Below are 23,810 nucleotides of genomic sequence, written 5' to 3' on the forward strand. Positions count from 1 at the left end.
CCACAACTGACCATAGGCACAGGAAGAGAACAAGAGGACTTGATGCCTGGGTTTGGGTTTGTGTGAGGAAAGGTGATAGGATAAGAAGAGAAAATCACCCTAACATTTCTTACTTTAGGACTACTATCAAATTTACTCTTTTATTCTGAGTCCGAAATTTAGAGTGAAAGTGGATACTTCTTGTTAAAGCCTCCAGGGCATCTAGCAAAAGCAATCACAAAAGTCTTTTGAACCCACTTTAAAGAGGAATCTGGTTGACTGATGGACAGTAGACTCGGACTGGAGTCCTGGCTCTGTCCCTTGTAAGTTTCTTGACATCGTACAGATCTTTTCTCTGGCTTTAATTTCGTCTTGTGTAGAATATGAAGACCCGTCATGAATGATCAGGTGTCCTAACCTACAGGTTCATGAGCAGATTTTTGGCAGTTCCTGAAATAACATGTGATATGTTAAGCTCATCACCATTTGACTACATTTTTATTTGTTACTCTTCAACGATGGCTTTACGATTTCTAGAATAATACAGAAAGATTGAAAGATGCAGATACCCATTCGTACTGTGCACCCAAGTGCAGAGATGATCACACCTGCAAGTTTGAAAATTGACAAGATCAGATTAAAACTCTGGTCATGGTTCTAATTTTCCCTAATCTGAGCCATCTGGATAACTTTTTATAACTCAACAAGTCAGCAAGTGCAGTCCTGTAATGAGCTGTTAAGCATCTCTTTGAAATTAAAGACATCTTAGACCCTGATCCCTATCTCTGTAATCTGCATGCTTCCAGGGTTTGATTAAGAGTGCATTTCAGGCAATGTAACAGTAATTTATTTTTTTGGACAGCCTGTCTATATTAATATTGTAATTCATTTAATAATGAAATAAATATTTAAATACAGAGATGGAAGAGATGGAATTTGCTGCTTTAATTAGAGATTATTCTTGGTGTTTGATCATTATTTAACCCATTTAATTTAGGTTTTCAGTTCTTTGAAAGAATAAAATATCTATTTAAGCATAATTACGTAAGGAAAATCTCAGGAACTCAAGTCTGACACAAATTCCCAACTGTTTTTCTCCATTTCACACTGCCTTTTTTTTTTTTTTAACACTCATGTTTGTGGTGCAATCCAATACTAAACCAGTCTTGAGCATATTTTCCCAAGACAGGAACTACCCACTGATTTCACTTAGTTGGAGATTTTTGTTTTCTTCTGGGATTGCCTGATATTTCCTGTGGTATTTTCTGAAATTTACCCTGTGTCTTTAGTCACTCTAAGTGCTACCTCTGGTGCACAAGCTGGCTCCTGGGCACTTTGCAGTAACCCCCTCAAACAAAAGTACATTATTTAGAATTGGCTGTTTCACCTTACCTTTGGAGATAGATGTTTTGGGGAAAATTATGCCCTCCTGTCCCTGGTGTCCTATAATTCTTTCCTTTATAAGAGTATGGTATAGGTTTGTCAGTCTTTATTTTGTTTTATTTCAAGGATTTATTACGTGGATATATCGATTAAATGTAATAATGATGTCTTTCATTGATTCAAACATAACAAATGTTATTTCAAGTATTAAGTTAAATAAAAAATTTATTTTAAATATTAAAAGCACCCATTTATTTGTTTTGCCACATGATACTGAGTATATGACTCTCTGTTTTGGTCAGGGAACCTGAGACTTGCCTTTAGTCTCTCCTTGGCTGTTAATGGCTACATGGCCTTGGAGAACTAAGTCATGGAATCTCTCAGGCTCGTCATATGTTTACTCATGTGTATGGTGAAATGGTTGGATTATTAGTGATCCTAAAATGTCTTTCAAACTGTAAATGTCTTTGATTCTATGAAAATATAATGGGAGAGGACACTATGTAGCCCCTGCTCCTTTGCCCCATGCTAGCCTTTCATTGAAAAGCAAAATAATGAGGTATAGGAACATTCCTCATCAACAGTGTTCTCTTTCCATAAAACTTCTTTTCTCCACCAATTTTGAAAAACAAAGGCTGTTTTTTGACTGTTGCATGTCATGCTCCAAATGTTATTAATTTTTATATAATGATCTTTGTTCTATCAATTCTTACTAGCTTGAGGTAATATTATACTTTCAGAATAAGCACAGTTATATTTTCTGTTTGTTTAAGCAATAAAACAGCAACTTCAGCAGATTACTAAGCAGATTGGCTTGGAACGTTTGTTGATAGGTCACAGCCAGTGTTTTCCTGCATTATGTAGACATAAAACATTAGATGTTGTTGGCACTCAGATTTAATGAATATTTTATCTAGCACTCAGATGTGTTATAATAGTCAGGCATTCTCAGTTTAACTTGATTTCCCTGTCCATAAATGCCACTGGGAACCCCAGTGGTGTTGAGTTTTACTGTAACATGGGGAATAAAAATCAAAAACACCTTTCTCTTATTATGCTAGTGGAATCATAGGGCTTGATTGAATTAGGGGAAAGTGTTCGCTTTTTAACCTAGGTTGTATGGTTGCTTTCCGTACTTTTCAGAATCAATCTTGAAATTTTTCTAAATGTGAGTGGCATAAAGTCTTAGGTGTCTGAATGCGCTGAAAGCTTTGGGATTTTAAAATGCTAGTTAAGACTGATTCTTTTGAATTCATGTGTGCATTGTTGCTCTTAAAGTCTTCAAGGAGGCAATTGAGGAACAATTTTTGATACACAGTTGTGTGGTTCATTCTATTCTTGAGAAAAATAAATTACTGTATTAGGTTGAGATGTATGAAATTGGTAATGTTTGATTTTTTTTATCTACAAAAACTGTAATTTCATACAAGTTAACTTAAATGTATTGTATTACATTTCCTCAAATTTGTGCGCTACTCCCTTTCCCTGTAGATAAAGATGTCTTAACCCTATAGGCCATTTAGTTATCTCTTATTTGGTACCACATTTTCTCCATTTCTATTCCCACCTTTTGTTTGTGAAACTAACTATGAAGATCAAGAATAAGTGTGCAAAGTTTGCAAAATTTATGCAGATTTTAGATTTCATTTTTATGATATCTTTTGGTCTTCATTTGCTATGTTTTGCTGCTGACTATTGAAAACTTAGTCCTGGGCTGGCAATGTTCTGCAGGCTGTCATTTGGGGATCATTGTCATGGATTTTAGGAGGGGGTTTTTCACTGCTTGGGGGATGAGTGTGGGGTTAAGTGCCATTTGTAGGCTCCCAGATAATGAGTGGTTAGGAAGTGGCTCATTTTATCATCATTTTAATTGTTTAAAGTGTTGTTTTATTCCTTTTCTCTTGTTTGGGTCCTAGGTTCCCAGTTTTAGGGAAATGATGACATGACTATTTTTTTTTTAAATGTATGTCAAATGGACTTCTGATTTCTACACTGATTCTATTATTTTACTATTCATGTTTGGTTTGGGGAAACATTTTCAAGATTGGAAAGTATAGGAATTTTTGTTATGCTAATAAAAGAGAGTAGAAACTTAAAAAGAAAAGGTTTGCTATACTACATGAATATTTGAATATTACTCAAATTTTTCCATAGTTGTGAAGGCTTGTACTTCAGCAAATATACTTTTTAATGCCTTTAAGTGAGTTAGCCAAGGATCTGGGGGTAAGACTCTTTATCAGAGAGAACAGTGAGTATAAAAGTCCCAAGGAGGAAGTGAGTGTGGCATGTTTGAAGAACAGACAGCAAGAGGTATGTGTAGCTGACAGGACCACTGTATGGCTTTGGATGTAGAATGACAGAATGGACATATGCCGCCTGTCCTCTTTTCTCTGTACATTCTCTCTATAGACTAGTTCATACCCTTGTTTTTCCAGTAGTTGGCGTCATGACCACCCTGCATGAAGTTTTTTTTTTCTCCTTAGCAGCTGTTTTTGTGTGATCTATGAGATGTTACCTCTTTTAGTTCTCGGGCCACTATGTCTAAGGGTCCTGCTATCCTTTCTATAGATGACCATACCCGACATTTAGCTAAGGGGAGCTTTTTTTTTTGCCTGGTAAATTGCAACATGCTTATGGTTCTTTGTTTATAGATCTTGTTTGACCATTTTTTGACTTTGTATTATAGATGCTATTAATGAAATGGTGTAAGAAACTGTGGGTTTGTTGCATGGGAAATTTTGAACTTGCCTTATTGAAGGCAAGAGACTATTTAGTTTAACTATAATTTCCTGGATCTATCATATTACCTAATACACAGTGAATTTCATACAAGGTCTGTCCAGAAGGTATCCAGCCAGGCACTATGAAAAATAGAGACATTTCTTGAAGAAGATACAAGATATAAGAAACAGTGTACGTAGGACAATGATGTCTCAGTCCTCTTCAGAGTAGGAACTGTGGGACCTCATACAGTTCTCCTAATCGCCATTAGCTACCCCATCGTATTCTCCTGAATCTCTTTGATGGTTTGAAATCTCTTTCCTTTCAAAGGTGATTTTAGTTTTGGGGAAAAGCCAGAAGTCACAGGGCACCAAATCTAAGCTATAGGGGGGGTTGAATCACCTGGGTGATTTGATGTCTAGCCAAAAAACTGCATGAGACGTGATCCATGAGCTGGCACGTTGTCATGATGAAGCTGTCCATCACCAGTTTCCCATAGCTGCAGCTTTCTGAACCATCCAAATAGTTTCCACAGAGGGATGTTTAGGGTTAATGCTAAATTTGATGCAGATTTGCTGCTGTACTTGCTCAGTCATTTTGAATGCGACAGCTGCACAGTACACATGCTCACTCAGTGCTGTCTACCACTCCCACTGACTAGTACAGTGAAGTCATCGTTGTTCATGCATGCATATTCCAGCCCACTCTTCTTGGCTCCCAAGTCACATTGACGTTGTGTAAACCATTCTAGTTATATTAACAGTGGCTGGACTTTTTCTGGGCACACCTTGTATGCTCATTCTTTCTTCACCTATCTTTGATTTGGTGATCAGAATGAGTTCCTTTTGGTACCATGTTGTCATGAAGTTTTCCAAAGATATGCCAGCTTTCTTTTAGAAGTTTTTTCCCATCCCCACCAAGATATGAAAGTCCCCTGTGCTGCTTTTTCCCTATTGTATATATTATTAACAGTTGTTATTTACAGTTTTTAAAAGATAGATGGTGTTACCACTTTTACTGTGTAGGAAACTAAAGCCCAGAAACATTAATTCACTTGTTCAAGGTCACAAGGCTGGCATTTGGTAGATAACAGGCTTTAAGTTCTCTCTGTTTTTCAGGTTTGCACTCTTTCTACTTTATCACACAACCCTCAAAAGTAGCCCCAGTACTGGTAGAAGAAGCTGAAGTGAGCACATATAAATGTCTGATAAAAATCAGCCATCTCTGTTGATAGACTAAATCATTTGCAGTATTCCTTGTTGTTGTCCATGTGTATTGCAAGAATATATATTTACATGAAATATGAGTTAACATTTCTTAAAAAATTTAAGCAACATCAATGATGCCCAAGTTCTCAATGAAATCCACCTCCCCAAAGGTACCATAAGTATCAGGGTACTCTGGTGTAATAGGAAATTTGAAGGATTGTGCTTTGGAGTATTTGTTGTGTAAAGCAGTATATTGAATGATTTGGAAAGTATCCTTTTGAAATGTTTTCAATGTCAGTTATTGCAGGTTGTACATAGCAAAGAATAAAACTGTCCATTTAATTTCTTAGACCTAAAACAGTGGAATTCCCCATTATCCATTAATACATTAGCTTTCTAGGTTACTGTAACACGGATTTAAATTTTTCCTTAATGTTACCTCTTTCCAGTAAAATCATACCTAAAAAGTCTTATATTTTTTCTTTTGCACTTAATATTTTTTCTTTTGTTCTTTTGAACACACCTTTAAAAACCTTTGAAATTCAAGGTTTTATAAAATCATTGAAATACAATTTTCATACAGATTATGCAGTAGCTTATATGGGAACAATAAAGTTCCCAAATTTGAATTTTTTATTTTTGAGTAACCCATTCTTGCCCTCTTCCTCTCCCTACCCCACCCCCATTTTCCTCCAGGACATTTGAAAGCATATATGTAATGCCTCCCAAGGCTGAGATTTTGCTCAAGTACCTGAAAGATAACAGATGCTGCTGTGCTCTTCATAGCAGAGAATAGTGCTATACCAGCCAAAACACATCACTGGAACTTAACCTCAGCAGCAAAATCATTGTGGTGATTGGTAAAGGGAAATTGTACTGTAGTAGAGTTGATGGCTTTCTCCATCTGCCAGGTTCCATCAGCAAGTCCTGGCAGCAGCCCTTCCACAGTGGCCCAAATGTTTTTCTATTGAGAAATCCACTTACATTGAGTAAGTAAAATTTGTTCAAAAAGAGTGTAGTGATGAGTTCGTAAATCTGACATATGTCTGCTTTTAAATTAAGTCTTTTCCCAATTCATAGGACCGTTTAATATTATTATGACCACATTTTAACTTTAAAGATTATATATTTTTATAATTATAACAACTAATAACACCCCTCTCCTTTATTCCAGATTTTTAAATATATTTTTTATATTATTGACACATTTCTTTTTAAACAGTTTTGTGTCCTGATTTTTCCTCTAAGGTAATTCATTTTCACATAATATTATGTTATATGATGTACTTATGGTATATTTCATTAATATTCTTCATAAGCACCCTTTCTAATCTATGGACATTCCATATTTTTAAATGGGCACTTCTGGGGGGATTCTTTTGTAGAGGACATTGATTTTTTTTATTGTCATTAATAATATTCAGTGTTATTTTTTAAAAACAAAACATGATTATATTTCAATACACAACTTATTTACAACCAAAAAAACCCCAACACAGTAAAATAACAAAAACACGATATTTCATTTGCAATGCATGAGAAATAGTTAACATTTTAGTCATAAACAAGCTCTTAAGAAACCAGTTACAAAGACACTAATAATCCAAGGGAACTGGAAAAAAAGAAAATGAAATAATACAATGCCAATAGAGAATAAAGGCTTTTTATTTCCCTCTGAAAGAATAAATGCTGTCATGTTTACATGTAGGAGCTAACTGGGTTTCTGTCTAGATTCGTTCTTCCTGTTCCAATTTGTTTTGTCATGTTAAGAGTTTAGAATTAAGGCTATATATTTTACGTAATTTTATGGATGATATTTACAAAGCTTGTTCTGGAGACTCAGAAGGAAGTGTGATGGGGTGCAAAAAATAAATTTCCTCCCACCTAAGTTCTGGCTGGGCTAATAAGTTAACATGAGACAGATTAACAGAGAAAGGCTAATGGAAAGGCTAATATTTGGTAAATAATTGTTTGCTGGGCTATCTTTAACAATGGAGCTTTGATTAAAGGGGCCTTGCTGTGTTCCTCCCTATCACATAGTAGTTCATATTAAACTACACTTATCTTTGATGATACCTTCTTTTCTGGAGCAGGTCCTCTAAATTTCCTTTATGCAGTTATAGGGAGGTTAAAGGTTTTTCCTGAGTCTTTTGTTTCTTGAAAATAAGCTTAGCCTTGGTTGGGTGTTCATTTGGTTGGAGTTTGGTTGGAGTGTCATCTGGTACACCAAAAAGTTGCGGGTGTGATCTGGGTCAGGGCTTATGCCTAGGCTGTGGTTCAATCCTTGGTCGGGGCGTGTATGGGAAGCAACTGATCAATGTTTCTGTCTCAAATCGATGTTTCTCTCTCTCCCTCCCCCCATCCTTTCCTCTCTGTCTATAATTAATAAAAATATCCTCAGGTGAGGATTTTTTTTAAAAAGCTTAGAATAATGCATATTCTAAAAGGCATATTTTGAGGTGGCAGACTCTGTTTCCGTCATCTATTGAAGCACTAGGTCTTGCATACTAGTAAGTAGTTCCTTTATGGCTGGTATCACATATAACCTGCTGGAAAACTCTGTAATTTAGATAACCTTATACTCATTTTGCAGATGAAGAAAATAAAGTTTTGAATTATAAGCAAACTTTAAAACATTGTATAAATAAAATACTATTTTAATTCATTCTAGTAGAGTTGTATTAGAGCTCTACTTTTGTAGCAATGCTTACTTCAGAATAGTTAAATAATCATGGGTCTAGAACACAAAGTCAGGGCCTCTGTGACATTTCTTACCTAATTTATTAGATTACATTACATTAACAGTACAATGTTTGCCATAGATTTAATCTTATGATCACTTGAACTAATATTTTAGTTTCACTCTTATATAAGCTTTTTAAACCTATAAACATTTATATGAAAAGCCTCATAAATTGCTTCATATAGAAAATAATGAAAATAAATACTTAATCATTAAAATTCAAAGTATGTATCTATAATAATCCCTAAGATCACTTCTCTCTGGAGCCCCCACTATACCTTGGGGATTTTTAATAATTTGGGGGAAAAAGATGTCCTCTTTTTAATGGGATATACCTCAAACTAGTCTAAGTAGAAATCTTAAGAAGATTCTGTGAACATCTTAAGATTCTGGAGTGAATTGCAGCAAGCCTGACTTTCTTCTTAGAACCAGAAAGTTTTTAGGATTCCTTGAGCTCCCAACTTTCTGTAGTCTTTGTTTCTTCCTCCTCAAATACTACGTAGGATCAAGTCTCACTTGCAACCCTTCTGACTGCTGTAGATCATTGGGTTAGCATCAAACGTACTACTGACTTCCAGACTTTATACTTACATTTCATCAAGACATTTCTAGTTATCCCTTTGGGTACTACAAGTGAGGATACTTCTGATAACAAACGTGTGGGTTATTTTTCCCTAATCAGCCAATCTCCAACTTTCCAGATACTAATTGGGTATCCTACAATTTAATTCATTTCGGACACTAACAACTTGGCATTAGCTCAATTCCCACAGGTTAAGGGCTCAGTTTCACAATTTCTAGTCCTTACTCCTGACCAGTGGGCTATAAAATATGGGGGTGAGGGGATTCCTACAGCTCCTTTCTCAGGTTTGATAATTTGCTAGAAAGGCTCACAGAACTCAGGAAAACGCTTCCCAGGTGATGCAGGCCAAGATCAGCCCCTACCTGTGTTTTGTCCAGGGCACCCTGCCTGAGTTGTAAAGCAGTGTGAGATGGTTGCTACTTGTGCTGGGCTTGGAGATTCCCAGGTGAAGCCAAGCTGTGAATCTAACCTGGCTGCCACCAGGGCCCACTGAAGCCAGCTGTTGCTTGTTTGATAGGATGTAGGAGCCTAGACCAGCCATTCTTATGGAAAAGCAGCTTGGGTGGGCCAGTCAGTGGGTGGGGTAGAGCCTCTGGACATCTCCAAGGCATCACGTAGCTATAGCACCAGCCTGTTGGCTTTTTGTAGGGGAAGGTTTAGCACAGGAACAACGGCCTCTGCTTGCCTTTATGCCAGACACTTTAGTTTCTCCCTGTATACCACGGGTGCTTTTCAGCCTCCTACCCCGTGCTGGAGCTCAGAGGGAGTGAGTCTAATTAAGTCCATCTGTGGGTTCTACAAGAGGAACTCTTTGAGGCTCCAACAGTTTCTTCCATGGACTCAATCCCCACTGGTTTTTGCAGCTGGGAGTTGTAGGGACTTATCTTCCTGGCATTGGAATCCTGGTTTGGGGGATCTGGTGTGGGTCTGGGAGTCCTTGCTCATGAGATATCCATCCCAAATTTTTATCCACATGGGTGTTGGACCAGCCTATTCTGCATCTGCACCCCTCCTACCAGTCTGGATGGATGTGGTTTTTTTAATTCTGTAGTTGTCAGAGTTCCATTCAACTTGATTTGGTAGTTGTCAGACTTCCATTCAGCTAGATTTCTGACATTCCTGAGTGATGGTTGTTGTATGTTTTAGTTGTAATTTTGATGTGGTTGTGCAGAGAGGTGAACCATGTCTGCTTATGGTGCCATCTTGACCAGAAATATCTATTCACTTTCATGAAAATTCCTGCCAGTCACCCAAGTCTGAATGCCCATAGTTTGTTAATTATTCTTTCAAGTAAAAATGGTGCTACCTGAAAAAGGAGCTCAATCAACTTGTGATTCAGCTAACTGTACATGTGCTTTCTCCAACTATTGAACTTCGGGGTGTAGCAGAAGTACTTGCCTCATACATCTCATTTTATTGCAAATTTAATAAAATTGGTACTTTCTTTCCTTTTGGCTTCATCAAGGCATTGTTAAGTGAAACTGATCCCCCTACCCTACTCACTACACACACTAGGAGGTTATAAAGAATATGACTGGGTTGGTGCCTCTGCCTTGATTCTCAAGTTAAGGCATAGTTTTACCCTCTATTGCTTTTGTATCACCATTTCAAATGTCAACAGGGTGACATAGGCAAATAACATCTTCATGTTATTATCAAAACATTTTTGACCATACTGACCCTGTGAAATTATGTGTGTGTGTCTCCTGGAGTCCACAGACCTTACTTTGAGAACTGTCATTAATACTGTTAGCTCTTCTTTGTTCTTATGGAGAATACAGTTGGGAAATAAGGGAATTATGTGCTGGTAATCTTTTCACAGGTTTCCCAAACTTTCATACAATAAACCAAGGGATCTTTCCCTTGTCTTACTTTCTCCATTTTACAGCACACTGTGGCATCCAGGATGAGGCTCATAGCTGTGTTCAATCTTCTGATTGCTAGTATGACAAAGGATATAATTATAGTAATAAAGACATTGGTATTCATTGAATGCCTACAGTGTCTATTTGCTTAATAATATGTGGCCCTGCCATCTTTTTTTTTTTTTTTAAGTAAATTGATGAAGGTGCACTACAAAAGAAACTATCAGTGAGGGTAGAGGAAGATATTTAGAGACTGAAAGGCAGAATTTTCATTTAGAATAATAAGATAGTGAGAGTGTTTAGGTATCCTGAAGAGACTTTCTCCCCCAGAACTTTCTTAGTTCCCTAAGGGATTGAGACTTGTAGTTATATGAATATAATAAATTTGGGAAAGGCAATAGCCATGATTAGCCTGTGCTTGAACAAAGCCATGGTTCAAGGATAGGCAAGAGTTATTTGAGATAGAGGAGGGATATATAATTTGATGAGGAAATTTCAGGAAATGCTAATATTTTTGACTTTTAAAGCTAAATTAAAATCTAAATAGTCGCCATCGTAAACTCATGATTAAACGCAGTCTATCTTTTTTCCCCTCATAAAATATTGGAGCACTGAATTGACCAACAGGTCAAATGAAAATAAGATGAGTGGGTAGATTTTACATAATATATACATTTATATATCACTTTAGAATTTATGAAGAACTTTGTAAGAATCTATCTTACCCAAAGCCACACACCTTCAGAATTAAAGGTTTTGAATTAAAAAAAATTTTCAACTACAGTTAGTATTATTTTGTATTAGGTGCACAGCCCAGTGGCCAGACAGCCACATAATCATGAAGTGATCCCCTTGATAATTTCACTACCCACCTGGGACTATGTATAACCATAGTCACCACAGATACTATTGACTATATTCCCTGTGCTATACTCTGATGCGGACACCGGCCTGCAGTGTCCATGGCGTTGTGGATGAGACAAGACAAATTCGCACAGACTGCCAAGTCCTGTGGAGAAAAAGGGACGGCATGGCCACTCTCTCAAAAGGAGTGCACCCTGACCCTTGCCTGGACAGGCTTTTATTGGCTTTCTAATAGCGTACATCAAAGAAGGTCTTCATTCATTATACTTAGGTTTGCTTTAGATAATTACTTTTTACGGGTAGCAACGGAAAGGATGTTACTGATTACAACTTACAGATTCACAAGGAAAAAATGTTGCAAATGCAAGGGAACAATAAGAGTAATTGGTCTGGTTATACTTCAATCCATGGGAGAATTAGCACAGACTTCAAGTTACTTAAAAGATATGCAGGAAGCATTTGCTGCCCCAACTCAGGGTGAGGGAGTTTTAGCAACACCAAGTCACAAAGCATCCTAGGTATAATGCAGGCCTGGTTTACAGGTTCTTAGGGCTGAGCTACATTTGCCATTGCCAGGCAGATAGGTTCCCTATAGTACCCTATGTCCCCATGACTATTCTGCACCCGCCTCTCTGCACCTTCTAATCCCCTCACTTACTTCACTTAGTAAATTCGGTGCCCCCTGCCAACTTCCTTGCCCTTGAAACCCTCAGTCTGTTCTCTGCATCTGTGTGTGTTTGCTTTTTTTGTTCTTCAGATTGCACATATAGGTCAAAGCATATGGTTTTTGTCTTTCTCTGTTTGATTTATTTCACTTATACTATCCTGTAGGTCCATCCATATTGTCACAAATTGTAAGATTTCATTCTTTTTTATGGTCATTTGTCTGTTGATGGGTTCTTGGGTTGCTTCTACAGCTTGACTATTGTACATAATGTTACGGTAAACATGTGTGGGTGCATATGTTATTCTTTTGATTTAGTGTTTTGGGTTTCTTTGGATATATACCCAGAAGTGGAATCACTGGGTCTTAAGGCAGTTCCATTTTAAATTTTTTGAGAAACCTCCATACTCTTTGCCGTAGTGGCTACATCAACCTGCATTCCCACTAACAGTACACAACACTGTTGCTAATATCCTTGCCAACATTTGTTGATTTACTGATGAAAGCCATTCTGACAGGTGTGAGGTGATAATTTGTATTTCTGTAATGATTAGTGATGTTAAGCATCATTTTATGTATATGTATTATGTATAATATATGCCATCTGTATGTACTCTTTGAAGAAATATCTGTTCAGGTCCTCTTTCCATTTTTTAATTTGTGTGTGTGTGTTGAATTGTCTGAGGTCTTTATAAATTTGGAACTCCTTATTGGATATGTCATTGACAATATGTTCTTTGATTCAGTAGGTTTTCTTTTTGCTTTGTTGATTAGTAGCTGTGCAAAAACTTTGAGGCTTGCTGTAGTCCCATTTGTTTATTTTTTTGTTTTCCTTGCTTGATGAGATATAACAGAAAAAATATTACTAAGAAAAATGTTCAGTGCATACTCTGGCTCGGAGAGCATCCAAACAGAAGACAAATGCTCTTGGGTCAGAGCACGGCCCAATCTGTGGATAACAACTATAGACCAGGGTCCTCTACCAGGTCAGTGTTGAGAGGGTTTGAGGACAAGCCCAATTTGCATAGGCTATCCTAGGTTGTGTCTTGACATAGCCCTTGCTTACATCTCCTGCTCTCTTTCCATTCTTAGGAATTATCCTTTTCTACTACTTTTTCTTATTCTAGGCTTTTAGGAATTAAATAGTATTTCCTTCATTCCTAAAAATATTTTGATGACTCCTTACACTGTTATGACCAAATAAAGGGGTAAGAGCATCATCTATTTTGTGTATTTTAATCTTTTATAATAAAGCAAGTGTAAGATAAATTTATTGTGTGCCAATAAGTAGCAACAGCTACCCAAACTCAAGGATTTCTTTTTGTTTAGATCCCATTCTTAGTACATATGTGGGAAATAATAGCCTATGGGTTAAGGATTTAATGTTATTTCAAGTTCATGGGTAACTTTTCACTTCCATCTTTCATTTTTCAAATCTTGGTCTTTATAGGAAGTATTCTAATGTTTTGTTTTGTAGGAAAACTGAGGTGGAAGCAGTTTGTGTTCAGAGTCAGATTACTGCATTGCAAATCCATATAGACGAATGTTCTTACATTTTGTTTTGTTTTTAAACTACTACCCATGGCTGAGTTCTAAGCATTTTCTATGATAAAGAATTAATAATAATAATAATAATAATAATAATAATACCATCACCAATAACAATATGGAAGCAGGTACTTTCCTTAACTCTTCAGTTGGCATTTCACATCTTTGAGTTATCTTTAGTCTCATTCAGCTTTTCTTATTTTTTCATCTAAGCAAATCTGTTTTGACTTTTTCTAAAATAAGTAAGTCCACAATTCAAGGGCTAGAGCAGTCTGGTGCACAGGACCACCCATGCTTGGGGGATGAGGACTTTGCTCCACACTATTTATTCATAAGACAGCTACTGGTGAGGAATTTTAGAATGTGTCACAGTTGTAGACATTAAGTACTAGATGTGGCTGTGGTTGCTGTCACCTGTTCTGATATATTGTGCTCTGCTATTGGCACTAAGAATATTCTCTTAACCTGCTATGTCTTTCTGTATTTTTCTCCTTTCTATAAAGTTTTCTAAAATGGTATTTTTGTGGAGTAGATATCTAACCCTTTCAGGTTAACAGATACACATGCTTAAGAGATTTGACCCTCTAGGGGCATCATATTGAACAAATAAGATTTTACATAGAGATTATCTTCTGTATCCATGTAATGTCATTGTATTGCTTGGCATATGATAGATGCTCTGTAGATGTTATTTGTTGTGAATTCTTGAGCTTAAAAGTTAATTAAATGAAGTCCAATTAGTACATTTTTACTGAACTATGGACTATGTTAGGTGAGGAAATTAAAAATATTGGTAAGGCAGCTACTGGCCTAGCAAATTCCTCTGTTAGTTGGAGATTATCTCAAATTTATAAGCGATTTTGTTATGGGAGGTGTTAATAGTAGCAGTAGAAACATGGATCTAGTGGAGTTGAAAGGAAGGAACAGTTCAGTTATTCCTGGCAGGGAAGGAGATGGTGTCAAAAGGACGTAGTTGTCTGGCCACCAGATCAGATATAGTCTGTGAGGATGAGGAGGGTGAAAAAAACATGTTTCACTTCTCTCAGAATCTATTTGAAAGATAAACTAGGTTTCCTGTCTGACATTAATATCACAGACACTTTGGAATGTTTGCTTCTTTTATAACCAGGGTTGTTTTTCCCTGAGTGTCATGTTCACTGTGTTTTCATGCCCTATCTCTTAAGAATTGCCTGAGGTTCCATCAATTGAGGAGGAAGTAGAAGAAACAGAATCTTGGGCAAAGCCTCTGGTCCACCTTTGGCAGACGAAGTCCCCAAACTTTGTGGCTGAACAAGAGTATAATGCAGCCATGGGCAGAATGGAGCCATATTGTGCTATCTGTGCTCTCCTCATGCCATACTACAAGGTAATGAGAATGGAGGGGATCATCTTCAAGGTTTCCTTTCACTGACATACTTTCTGCTACCGTAAAAGCACAGGTGAATAATTGTAAGGTAAGGATGCACATGGAAAGGAAGACATTAATACTTATGTAGCTAATGGCCATTATAGAGCCCCAAACAGAATTTCTAATCACTACTTGAGAGACATTTCATCATTTTTGAATAAATGATCAGTTTATTTGTTGACCTTGGTTTATTTCAGGCAAGGGGCAATTCCAACCTTTTTTCCTACCCTTTTCACTAAGAAACACAGAACTTAAAGCTTAAAAAGAGAGATATTAGACCTAGTCTCTGTTTTATGCTTGAAAATATCACTGTCAATAATATAGATGTCAGTTCTGGGACCACATTTAAAGTGTCTCTCTGTCTTGCCACATGGAACATGCAAAAGACACAGCAGGATTCAATTCAGAGTGAATTGTCCAGCTTACTCTCATCAGCCAGCTATGCATGACGCCAGCTATACATCATGTTTTCAATAGCATTCCATATCCATTATACTAATTACATTTTAGCTCACCAAGGGCCACGTTTTCCAGCTCTAACAGACAAAATGATCTTTAGGAATCTAGTAAGGGTGATGGAATTACCTGATCTATTTTAAGATATAATGCAGTATATTGATATGAAGATTGTGTTCTGGGTTATATTTTCATTAATTGAATTGGAAACATTTTATTCAAGATCACATCTTAGAGTTCCATGTAAAGTAAATGCTTTTCTGTTCAGATATTTCAGAGCATGTAAGTCAGTGATATGCCACATTTTTAAACCTTATAAATAGAGGAAGTAGAGTATTCATCTTAGAATGTGGCCCTGGTGAGTGACAAACATTTTTGTTTTTCTTTTAAGCCACTAAATTTCTGTTTTCTTAGAAAAACTTCACTTTTTCTTGATTCTTATTTCTATAACATAATCTCCGTGTAATATTTGCCCAATAATTAAAAAATTCCCACTGAAGTTGTAAGATGTAGGGATATTTATTAATATCAGGTCTCTGGAGATAATAAGGTAGTTATTAATTAGAGTTTCAAGTAAACAGTAAATATTTTTATGTATTTTGATTAGAGATGATAATCTTGTTTTGTGCGTTATATTTTTTATTTAGTGACATGTACCAGATCTTTTTGTCTTGATGTTTTCAAACTCTGTGGAGATGCAGAACCCTTCAAAAACTCTCTCAATACTTTTGCATGGATTTAAACTTAGTTCTTTAAAACACCCCATTCAGGTGTTACTGGGTAAGATTCTCAATAAATGAAACCAAGTCTGTTAACGTAGTGCAAATAAAGAAATGAAAAAAAATTCATCAGAAAAACTGGTGCTTTCCATGAACTATTTATGTAAGAATGTAATTTTAGTAGCTAATACTTTCTCATACAAGCAGATGCACAGAGGACAGAAAGAGCATGAGGGACAAAAAGAACATAGTGGATGGAACAGCTGTTAGTAGATTTGAGTGATCAGAACATATAATGAGTTCTTTTCCGTGTTTTTCACTCATGTGGAAATCCTGTGTTTTTCAGCCAGATAACAGCAATGAAGAAAACGATTCTAGATGGCAGACAATACCAGATAAAGTGGTTACTTCAGGAGGAAAGACTAAGCCCCTCATTCCAGAGATGTGTTTTATTTATAGCGAAGAAAATATAGAATATTCTCCACCTAATGCCTTCCTGGAAGAGGACGGAACAAGCCTTCTGATTTCCTGTGCAAAGTGTTGCGTACGGGTTCATGCAAGTAAATGAATCTCCATTAATTGCTGGCTTTTCTTGGCTTCACAGTCTTCATTTCTTACCTCTTTGCAACCTCTCAAAGCTGTTGCATTGAACTATTGGTATTCTTAATGGTTAGATCATTCTTTCTCATATTTTTTCTAATGAATGTATGAGTACGTATAATTGTTCTTTTTTTTCTCCAGTTTTATACAATGTCAGTGGAGAGCAGGTCTGGATATTTTTGTTCGTTTGTTTGGGCTTTAGACGTAGGGTCACTTCCTTTTACATGCTTGAATTTTACTTATTTTAAGCTATAGTTTTTAAAAACTTAATTTTAATATCTGATGTTGATTCGTAATTATTTTTCTTTGTGGCTTTTTAAAGAGGAATATTCATTTCTCTTCATTGGTGATTTTGGGAAATATTGGTAAATTTAGTTAATGAGTTAAATTTTTATTCTTTTTAAGTTTAGGGAGATCCCTTTTGCCTTTCATGGGAGAAGTCATTGCAGGTGTTTTCCCCAGGACTAAGATAGCTAGGCTCCAGACCTCTCTCAATTTGGTATTTTTATATAATTGGATAAGTGGTAAGTAGATTTTTTAAGTTGACCTGCCATGTAAATCCTGTAAAATATGTAAAAGGGACCTTTATATATTACAAGTCTATTTGAAAATATTTTAATATTATAGATCTTACCAAACCACATTCTTTTAACATACTTATATAGCGTTTATCTCTGTCAGTGTAGTCTCAGTGGTTTATACCATAGGTATTAGCTTCTGTATTTACCTCAGTGTAATACCAGTCTTACATTAGGTTTGAACCAACCTTACTGCTTGTCATTTATTAATTGGATACTATTAGCTACCTCAAAGGATTTGAACATATCTGCTTGAAGTAAAATTATAGCAACCTTATTATATTTATATCAATTTATTTTTTTAATATTTATATCAATTTGTAACATACATACACACATTCACCCTACATTATTATATGTATATCAGAGGCAAAGCACCATTTCACAAAAAAATTAGGATTTTAATCTTGACTTCTGAATATACTAGCTATGCAGTTTAACCATAATATTTTATAAACATGTGCTTGACTAAATCATTTTATGGTTTTGCTTAACTATGATAGACTTTTCTTTAGGTAATTACAGTTCTGTTATTTTCTCTTCCCATCTCAAATGTTACAGAAATGTGACAATAAAAATTACTTATTTAAATATATGAAATCCTCTTATTTCAAGAGGTCAGAGTAACAAGTTGGTTGATTCTGTATAATTGCTGCATGTGTTTGCATCACCAGTTATGTCCTTACATAGTTATTTTGAGCCAGGCATGTACGGAATAGACAAGTGGAATTGAACACATCCCTTTATCCCTAAACATGAATTGTGCACCCTCTGTCCCTATCACTGAAATTGAAGCTAGTTAAATATATTTTTTGAAGTATAATTTCAAATTATAGCAATTTAAAAATATTATGTCAAAGTTTAGTTGTTTCATTTTAAAACTTCTCTAAACTTTGCTTCATGAATTACAACTTACTTTGGAATGTTTTGCATGAGTAAAAGAGTAGACAAGAAAATTTAGAAATTTTATTATTGCCCATAAAAGAATTATCAGTATTCTCTATGAAAACTATTGTGAGCATTAGTTATGATTAAAACCCACTCTCATATTTGGTGGGACTGATATCCTATTAGATGTGAGGCATGAGAACCAAAAGTATCTTTGTTTTATCCTAAGAATCAAAAATTGTGTGGTAGGCAGTTGCTCCAATTTTATTTATCGAGTGCTAATATTGTCACAATGCAAAAAACCTAATTTGTTAACTCATGTTATTATTTTGTAGGTTGTTATGGTATCCCTTCTCACGAAATCTCTGATGGATGGTTATGTGCCCGGTGCAAAAGAAATGCATGGACAGCAGTAAGTAGCTTATGTTACTATCTCTTAGCTCCTCTTCTCACTCTACTCACTGTGGACGCATTTAAATCTAGTGGTAAGGTAAGATTGTGCACATACTTCTGTGTGCAATTCCACCCTTACTGTATTTCTGGTCTTGTCTTTTTAAATCATCCACAGTGTTGCCCTATATTCATTCTAGAAATAGTAAATAAATGTTTAAGGATATAGGTTCCTTATCCATGGAACCTATAGAGACTGACAGTTTATCAGAGCAGGTCCAAAATATTGTTCTCTTTTGCAATTATTGAAAATAACTGTTCAAAGTAATAGTTAATGTAGGGATCTTCTCTGAGGATACTATGCTCATATATAACTCTTCAACTAGCGTGAGGACTTCCCTCATTTATTTATTCATGTATTCACATTTCAACACATTTTAGAGTTCTCTTGTCCCAGGCTTTGCTGTGAACTTGAGGCAGACCCTGCAACAACAAATGATCCGCTACTTGGGGGACACAGATTCCTCTTCATGTAAATTGTTTTTCCTGGACTCTGTTGAAACTTTAGCTCAATATCCAAGCACTGAGTCCTATTTCATTAATCAAGTATGTCCCTTATTTTGCCATTTAATTGTGTGCTACCTTAATTTTTCTTAAAAACTTCTCTCTCAAGAGATGTCAAAACATTCCTGAGGATGAGAACCTGTCAGACCTCAACACCATATTCCTCACTCTTGATCTTAGAGCAAGTGCTCGGCTTGATGGTTTTGATTGTAATAGTAGCTATGGTTGCTACTGACAGTGGTTGCTAATGACATTGAATTAAATTTCCTTGCATCCAAAGTTAAAAATCTGAAGGACAGAATAACGAACGTGCCTTGCATGATGAAAATTTATGACATGATTATGTATGTTTAACTCTCCATCTTGAAATAGACACATGGTAGCTGTAAATTAAAGGTGTCCATGGGGATGTCTCTCTGAATGTTATTTTGCTGGCATTCACTTTGGCTAGTGAAGGGGAAATAGGTGACACTTTTTCTAGTTGGAGTAATCTGATGTATTCGATGTTAGAGGTTAAATATCCAACTTAAGACTTTTCGTTAGTGGGTCCAGAAAACATTTTGGTATGTCCTTTAGTGTGGTCATTATGATAACCAAAACTATGTAAGTGTAGAGAATCTGTAAATTAGCTAGGAAGTCCTTATAATAAATATATTCAACTTTTGTTTACCATTCAGGTCTTATTCCCATTATAGGAGCCAAAGAAAAGCTTGTAGAATCAGTTTGACCAGGGATGTCTTCTCATTTACCCTCAGGTATAGGCTTAGAGATATGCTATTCCAGTTCACCAAGGCATGAAGAGTTTTCTGTTCCGTCCATGGTTACTACCTGGCTCCTGTGCTCACACACTGAGCAGTTTGTTATTTATCAAAGGTACCACTGTTCTGTGCATGGTAGAGCCAGGGCCAGACCTAGGCCACTCGCCCTGATTCTGAGTCTGCTTCTAATTAATTAAGCTGTTTTCCTTAAGCATGTCTTAAGAAGGAAATGCTTAGATTAATCACTCTTTGGAATTGATTGAAAACATCTTTATATTAATCTTAACCCCTGCACCCTTAGGATATACAGTAAGTCTTTTTATTTTAATATCGATACCATATAAATATTTCAACTTGTAATAGAAATGGAATTCTTGAATAGAACTTTACAATGATCTGTTCAAACTACATAATTTCTTAATTCTAAGTGGAAGTAATGCAGATTCACCGTAAGCTAATTTTTTTTTAATTTATCCATTTTGAGTGAAGTTTATCTATGAAGCTTTATTTAAAATCTTTTTCTCCTGAGAAATACTTGAATTGCAGTTTAGGCATTGCAGAAAAGCAACTGCTAACATTGATATTTTGTCTTTAACACCCTTATTTAGTGTGATAGTAAGTGTTGCAATATTAATTTTTACTAAACACTTGAGTATGATTCTTTGGATTTTGTGGCTGGAATGATTGCATTTAAAATACCCTAGACCTGACTTCTTTAAGAATCACTCTGACATTGTCAATTTGAGGTTCCAGTGGAGCCCTAGACTTTCTGTGAAATGGAGGCTTTAAAGGAGCTAATGGAACTCTAAGAGTGCTAGGAGGTTAGATGATATTTCATTGCTGGTATGTACTTTACTAACTCTAATTCCTAATTATTTCCTGGGATTTTCTTTTTAAATATACTTTGCGAAGGTAAGATTTATTCATCATGAATGCAAAATACTCCAATAGCATATTTTGCTTGGGTTATGTATTTATACAACAAATGTGACTGCTCTACTTAATTATATATCCTTTTGTGATGAGTGCTTTAAAAATCTTGAGAATAAGAAGAAGGAACCCTGAAACATCTTGTGTCATTCTCATAAGGTATATGTGAGAATTGTATGTGGTGGTTCTTGTTTTAAAGATTCTTTTAAAAAAGAGTATCCATTGATGGGTCAATGGATAAAGAAAATATGGTGTATGTATATGCAATGGAATATTCAGCCATAAAAAGAAAGAAATCCTGGCATTTGTGACAGTGTGGATGAACCTTGAGGACATTATACTAAGTGAAATAAGTCAGACAAAAATAAACAGTTTTGCTTTCACTTCTATGTGTAATCATTAAAAAAAAAAAAAGTGGAGCTCATAGAAACAGGATAGAGAGGTGATTGCCGGATGTGAGGGGAGTGGGGAAAATGGGTAAATGTAGAACAAGATGAATATGTTCTAGGGATCTAATATATAGCACATGACTATTGTTAATAGTCCTGTATTGTGTTTTTGAATGTTGCTAAAAGAGTAGATCTTGAAAATTCTCATTGCACACCCATACAAAAAGGTAACTGTGAGGTGATGGGTGTATTAGCTAACTTTATTTTGGTAGTCGTTTCTCAATAAATACATATATCAAATTATCATGTTATGGACCTTAAACTTACACAACATTATATGTTAGTTATATTTCAATAAAGTTGGAAAAAATGGGAGACTATAACAGTAACTATATGATAGGGTTACACATCAGTAATTTAAATTTTGGAAGCAAGGGCATCTTAGGGATTATTTCACCCAGTGCCAGGACATAACTAACTAAGTTCATATATTAGATGTGTTGGTGTCATCCTGGACAAGGTAGTTGAGAATTTACATAAGGCTAGAATCAGTGCTCACAGACCAGCTGTCTTTTTATCTACCAATTCAGAAGAGTGGGCATCACTCTGGACCCTATTGCCCTGATAATTTTTAAGAACTTCAGGCAAGAACTTTGTCTCACTTATCTCTGTAACACTCCTATCACCTGGTATATTGTGGGATCATTGTGAACTGGTAGAGCGAAAATAGGAAGGTTGCGATCATGGTGATAGGGGCTGGGCCTTTATCTGTGACTTTCAGTGCTTGCAGCATTTCTAAAGTTTTTGTTTAGTGCTCACTGTTTCACTTTGCTACCATTTCTTTACTTTACCCATTCATGTCGATTAAAATAAGAAACGAGAGGATCTATTGCAACTTCATGTGTTGGAGGAAGAGCATAGTTACAAATTTAGGATTATACCCTAACTTGGATTCTAGGATCCTGACTGTATGCCCAATGAAATGAAATGAAACAGTCCAAGAGCTGCACCCCCAAATACCTATCCTGAGATCCAGGTTGTCTAATCATCCTAAGTAGATACTCTGATTCTAGCTTGCGTTCCTTGTTAATTTGACTCTTAATATGGATGAAATTACTTTTGACCTAAATTACTATAGTTTGTGTCTAATCTGTTCATTGATTTACATGGTATAATGACTATAAGTTACTATTAAAAATATAATACTGATACATTCATTGTAAAATACAGAATTTATATTGCTTTCTTCCAGGTTTTCCCCCACCGTTTTCTTATTTTCTTGTGGTTTTTCGGTTCAGTTGTTGATAGTTCTGAGTTTTACTGTTGTCACTTTACTGTTCGTACTTTTGATCTTCCTCCTTTTTAGATAAGTCCCTTTAAGATTTCATATAATGAGGGCTTGGTGATGATGAACTCCTTTAACTTGACCTTATCTGGGAAGCACTTTATCTGCCCTTCTATTATAAATGATAGCTTTGTTGGATACAGTAATCTTGGATGTAGGTCCTTGCCTTTCATGACTTGGAATACTTTTTTCCAGCCCCTTCTTGCCTGCAAGGTTTCTTTTGAGAAATCAGCTGATAGTTTTCTGGGAACTCCTTTGTAGGTAACTGTCTCCTTTTCCCTTGCTGTTTTTAAGATTCTCTCTTTATCTTTAATCTTGGGCAATTAAATGATGATGTGCCTTGGTGTGTTCCTCTTTGGGTCCAACTTGTTTGGGACTACTATGAGCCTCCTGGAATTGTATGTCTAGTTCTTTGCCAGATTGGGGAAATTTTCTTTTTTATTTTTTTTAGATAAGTTTTCAATTTTTTGTTCTTCCCCTTCTGGTACCCCTATGATTTGGATGTTGGAATGTTTAAAGTTGTCCCAGAGGTTCCTAAGCCTCTCCTCATTTTTTTGAATTCTTGTTTCTTCATTCTGTTCTGGTTGAATGTTTATTTCTTCCTTTTGTCCCAAATCATTGATTTGAGTCCTGATTTCCTTCCCTTCACTGTTGGTTCCCTGTATATCTTTCTTCATCTGAAAGGTTGGCTATCTCCTTGTCACTTAGTTCTTTTTCTAGAGCTTTGATGTGTTCTTTCATTTGGGCTATGTTTCTTTGTTTTGGCACAGTTGTTACATTTTAAGGGGTGGAGCCTTAGGTATCTGCCAGGTCAGGGCAACCCACATCCTCACCTTGTGGTGGTGTTATATGTGGGGAGGGGTCAGAGAGGGAACAATGCTGCTTGCTTGGCTCTCACCCTGCTTTAAGTCATTTCTGTGCTTCCCACAAGTGACTGATGCCCTTCCAGGTGCTTCCCTGTTGCTGGTTCCCCAGTGGGTTGGCTGGTGTATGTTCTAGTACCCTGTGGGCCCCTCCAACTAACTGCCCTGAAAGACTGAAAGTTTCTTCTGCTGCCCCAACACCCACAGATTTTTACAGCCAGATATTCTAAGGCATCTTTCCTGGAGCTGGAACCCTGGGTTGTTTGGCCTGTTTCACTCCCTAGTTCTGGAAAATGTGGAACCGCCCTGTTTGCCAGCTGCTGCCTCACCAAGTGTCCTCTCTGCCCTGGCTTCCCATTTACGC

The 23,810-nt window shown here is 36.2% G+C and overlaps 1 protein-coding gene across 1 annotated transcript in view; it reads left to right on the plus strand.

The window, feature by feature from the left end:
• Window positions 1-23,810, plus strand: part of KDM4C (lysine demethylase 4C) — a 366,544-nt gene that overhangs the window by 205,399 nt on the left and 137,335 nt on the right. The window contains exons 13-15 of the mRNA XM_024558285.3: window positions 14,743-14,924; window positions 16,488-16,701; window positions 18,543-18,619. Coding sequence (XP_024414053.2) covers window positions 14,743-14,924; window positions 16,488-16,701; window positions 18,543-18,619 — 473 coding nt within the window. The remainder of the gene's footprint in view (window positions 1-14,742; window positions 14,925-16,487; window positions 16,702-18,542; window positions 18,620-23,810) is intronic.

This window comes from Desmodus rotundus, chromosome 1 (assembly GCF_022682495.2).
Source record: "Desmodus rotundus isolate HL8 chromosome 1, HLdesRot8A.1, whole genome shotgun sequence".
In the NCBI taxonomy this organism is placed as follows: domain Eukaryota; kingdom Metazoa; phylum Chordata; class Mammalia; order Chiroptera; family Phyllostomidae; genus Desmodus; species Desmodus rotundus.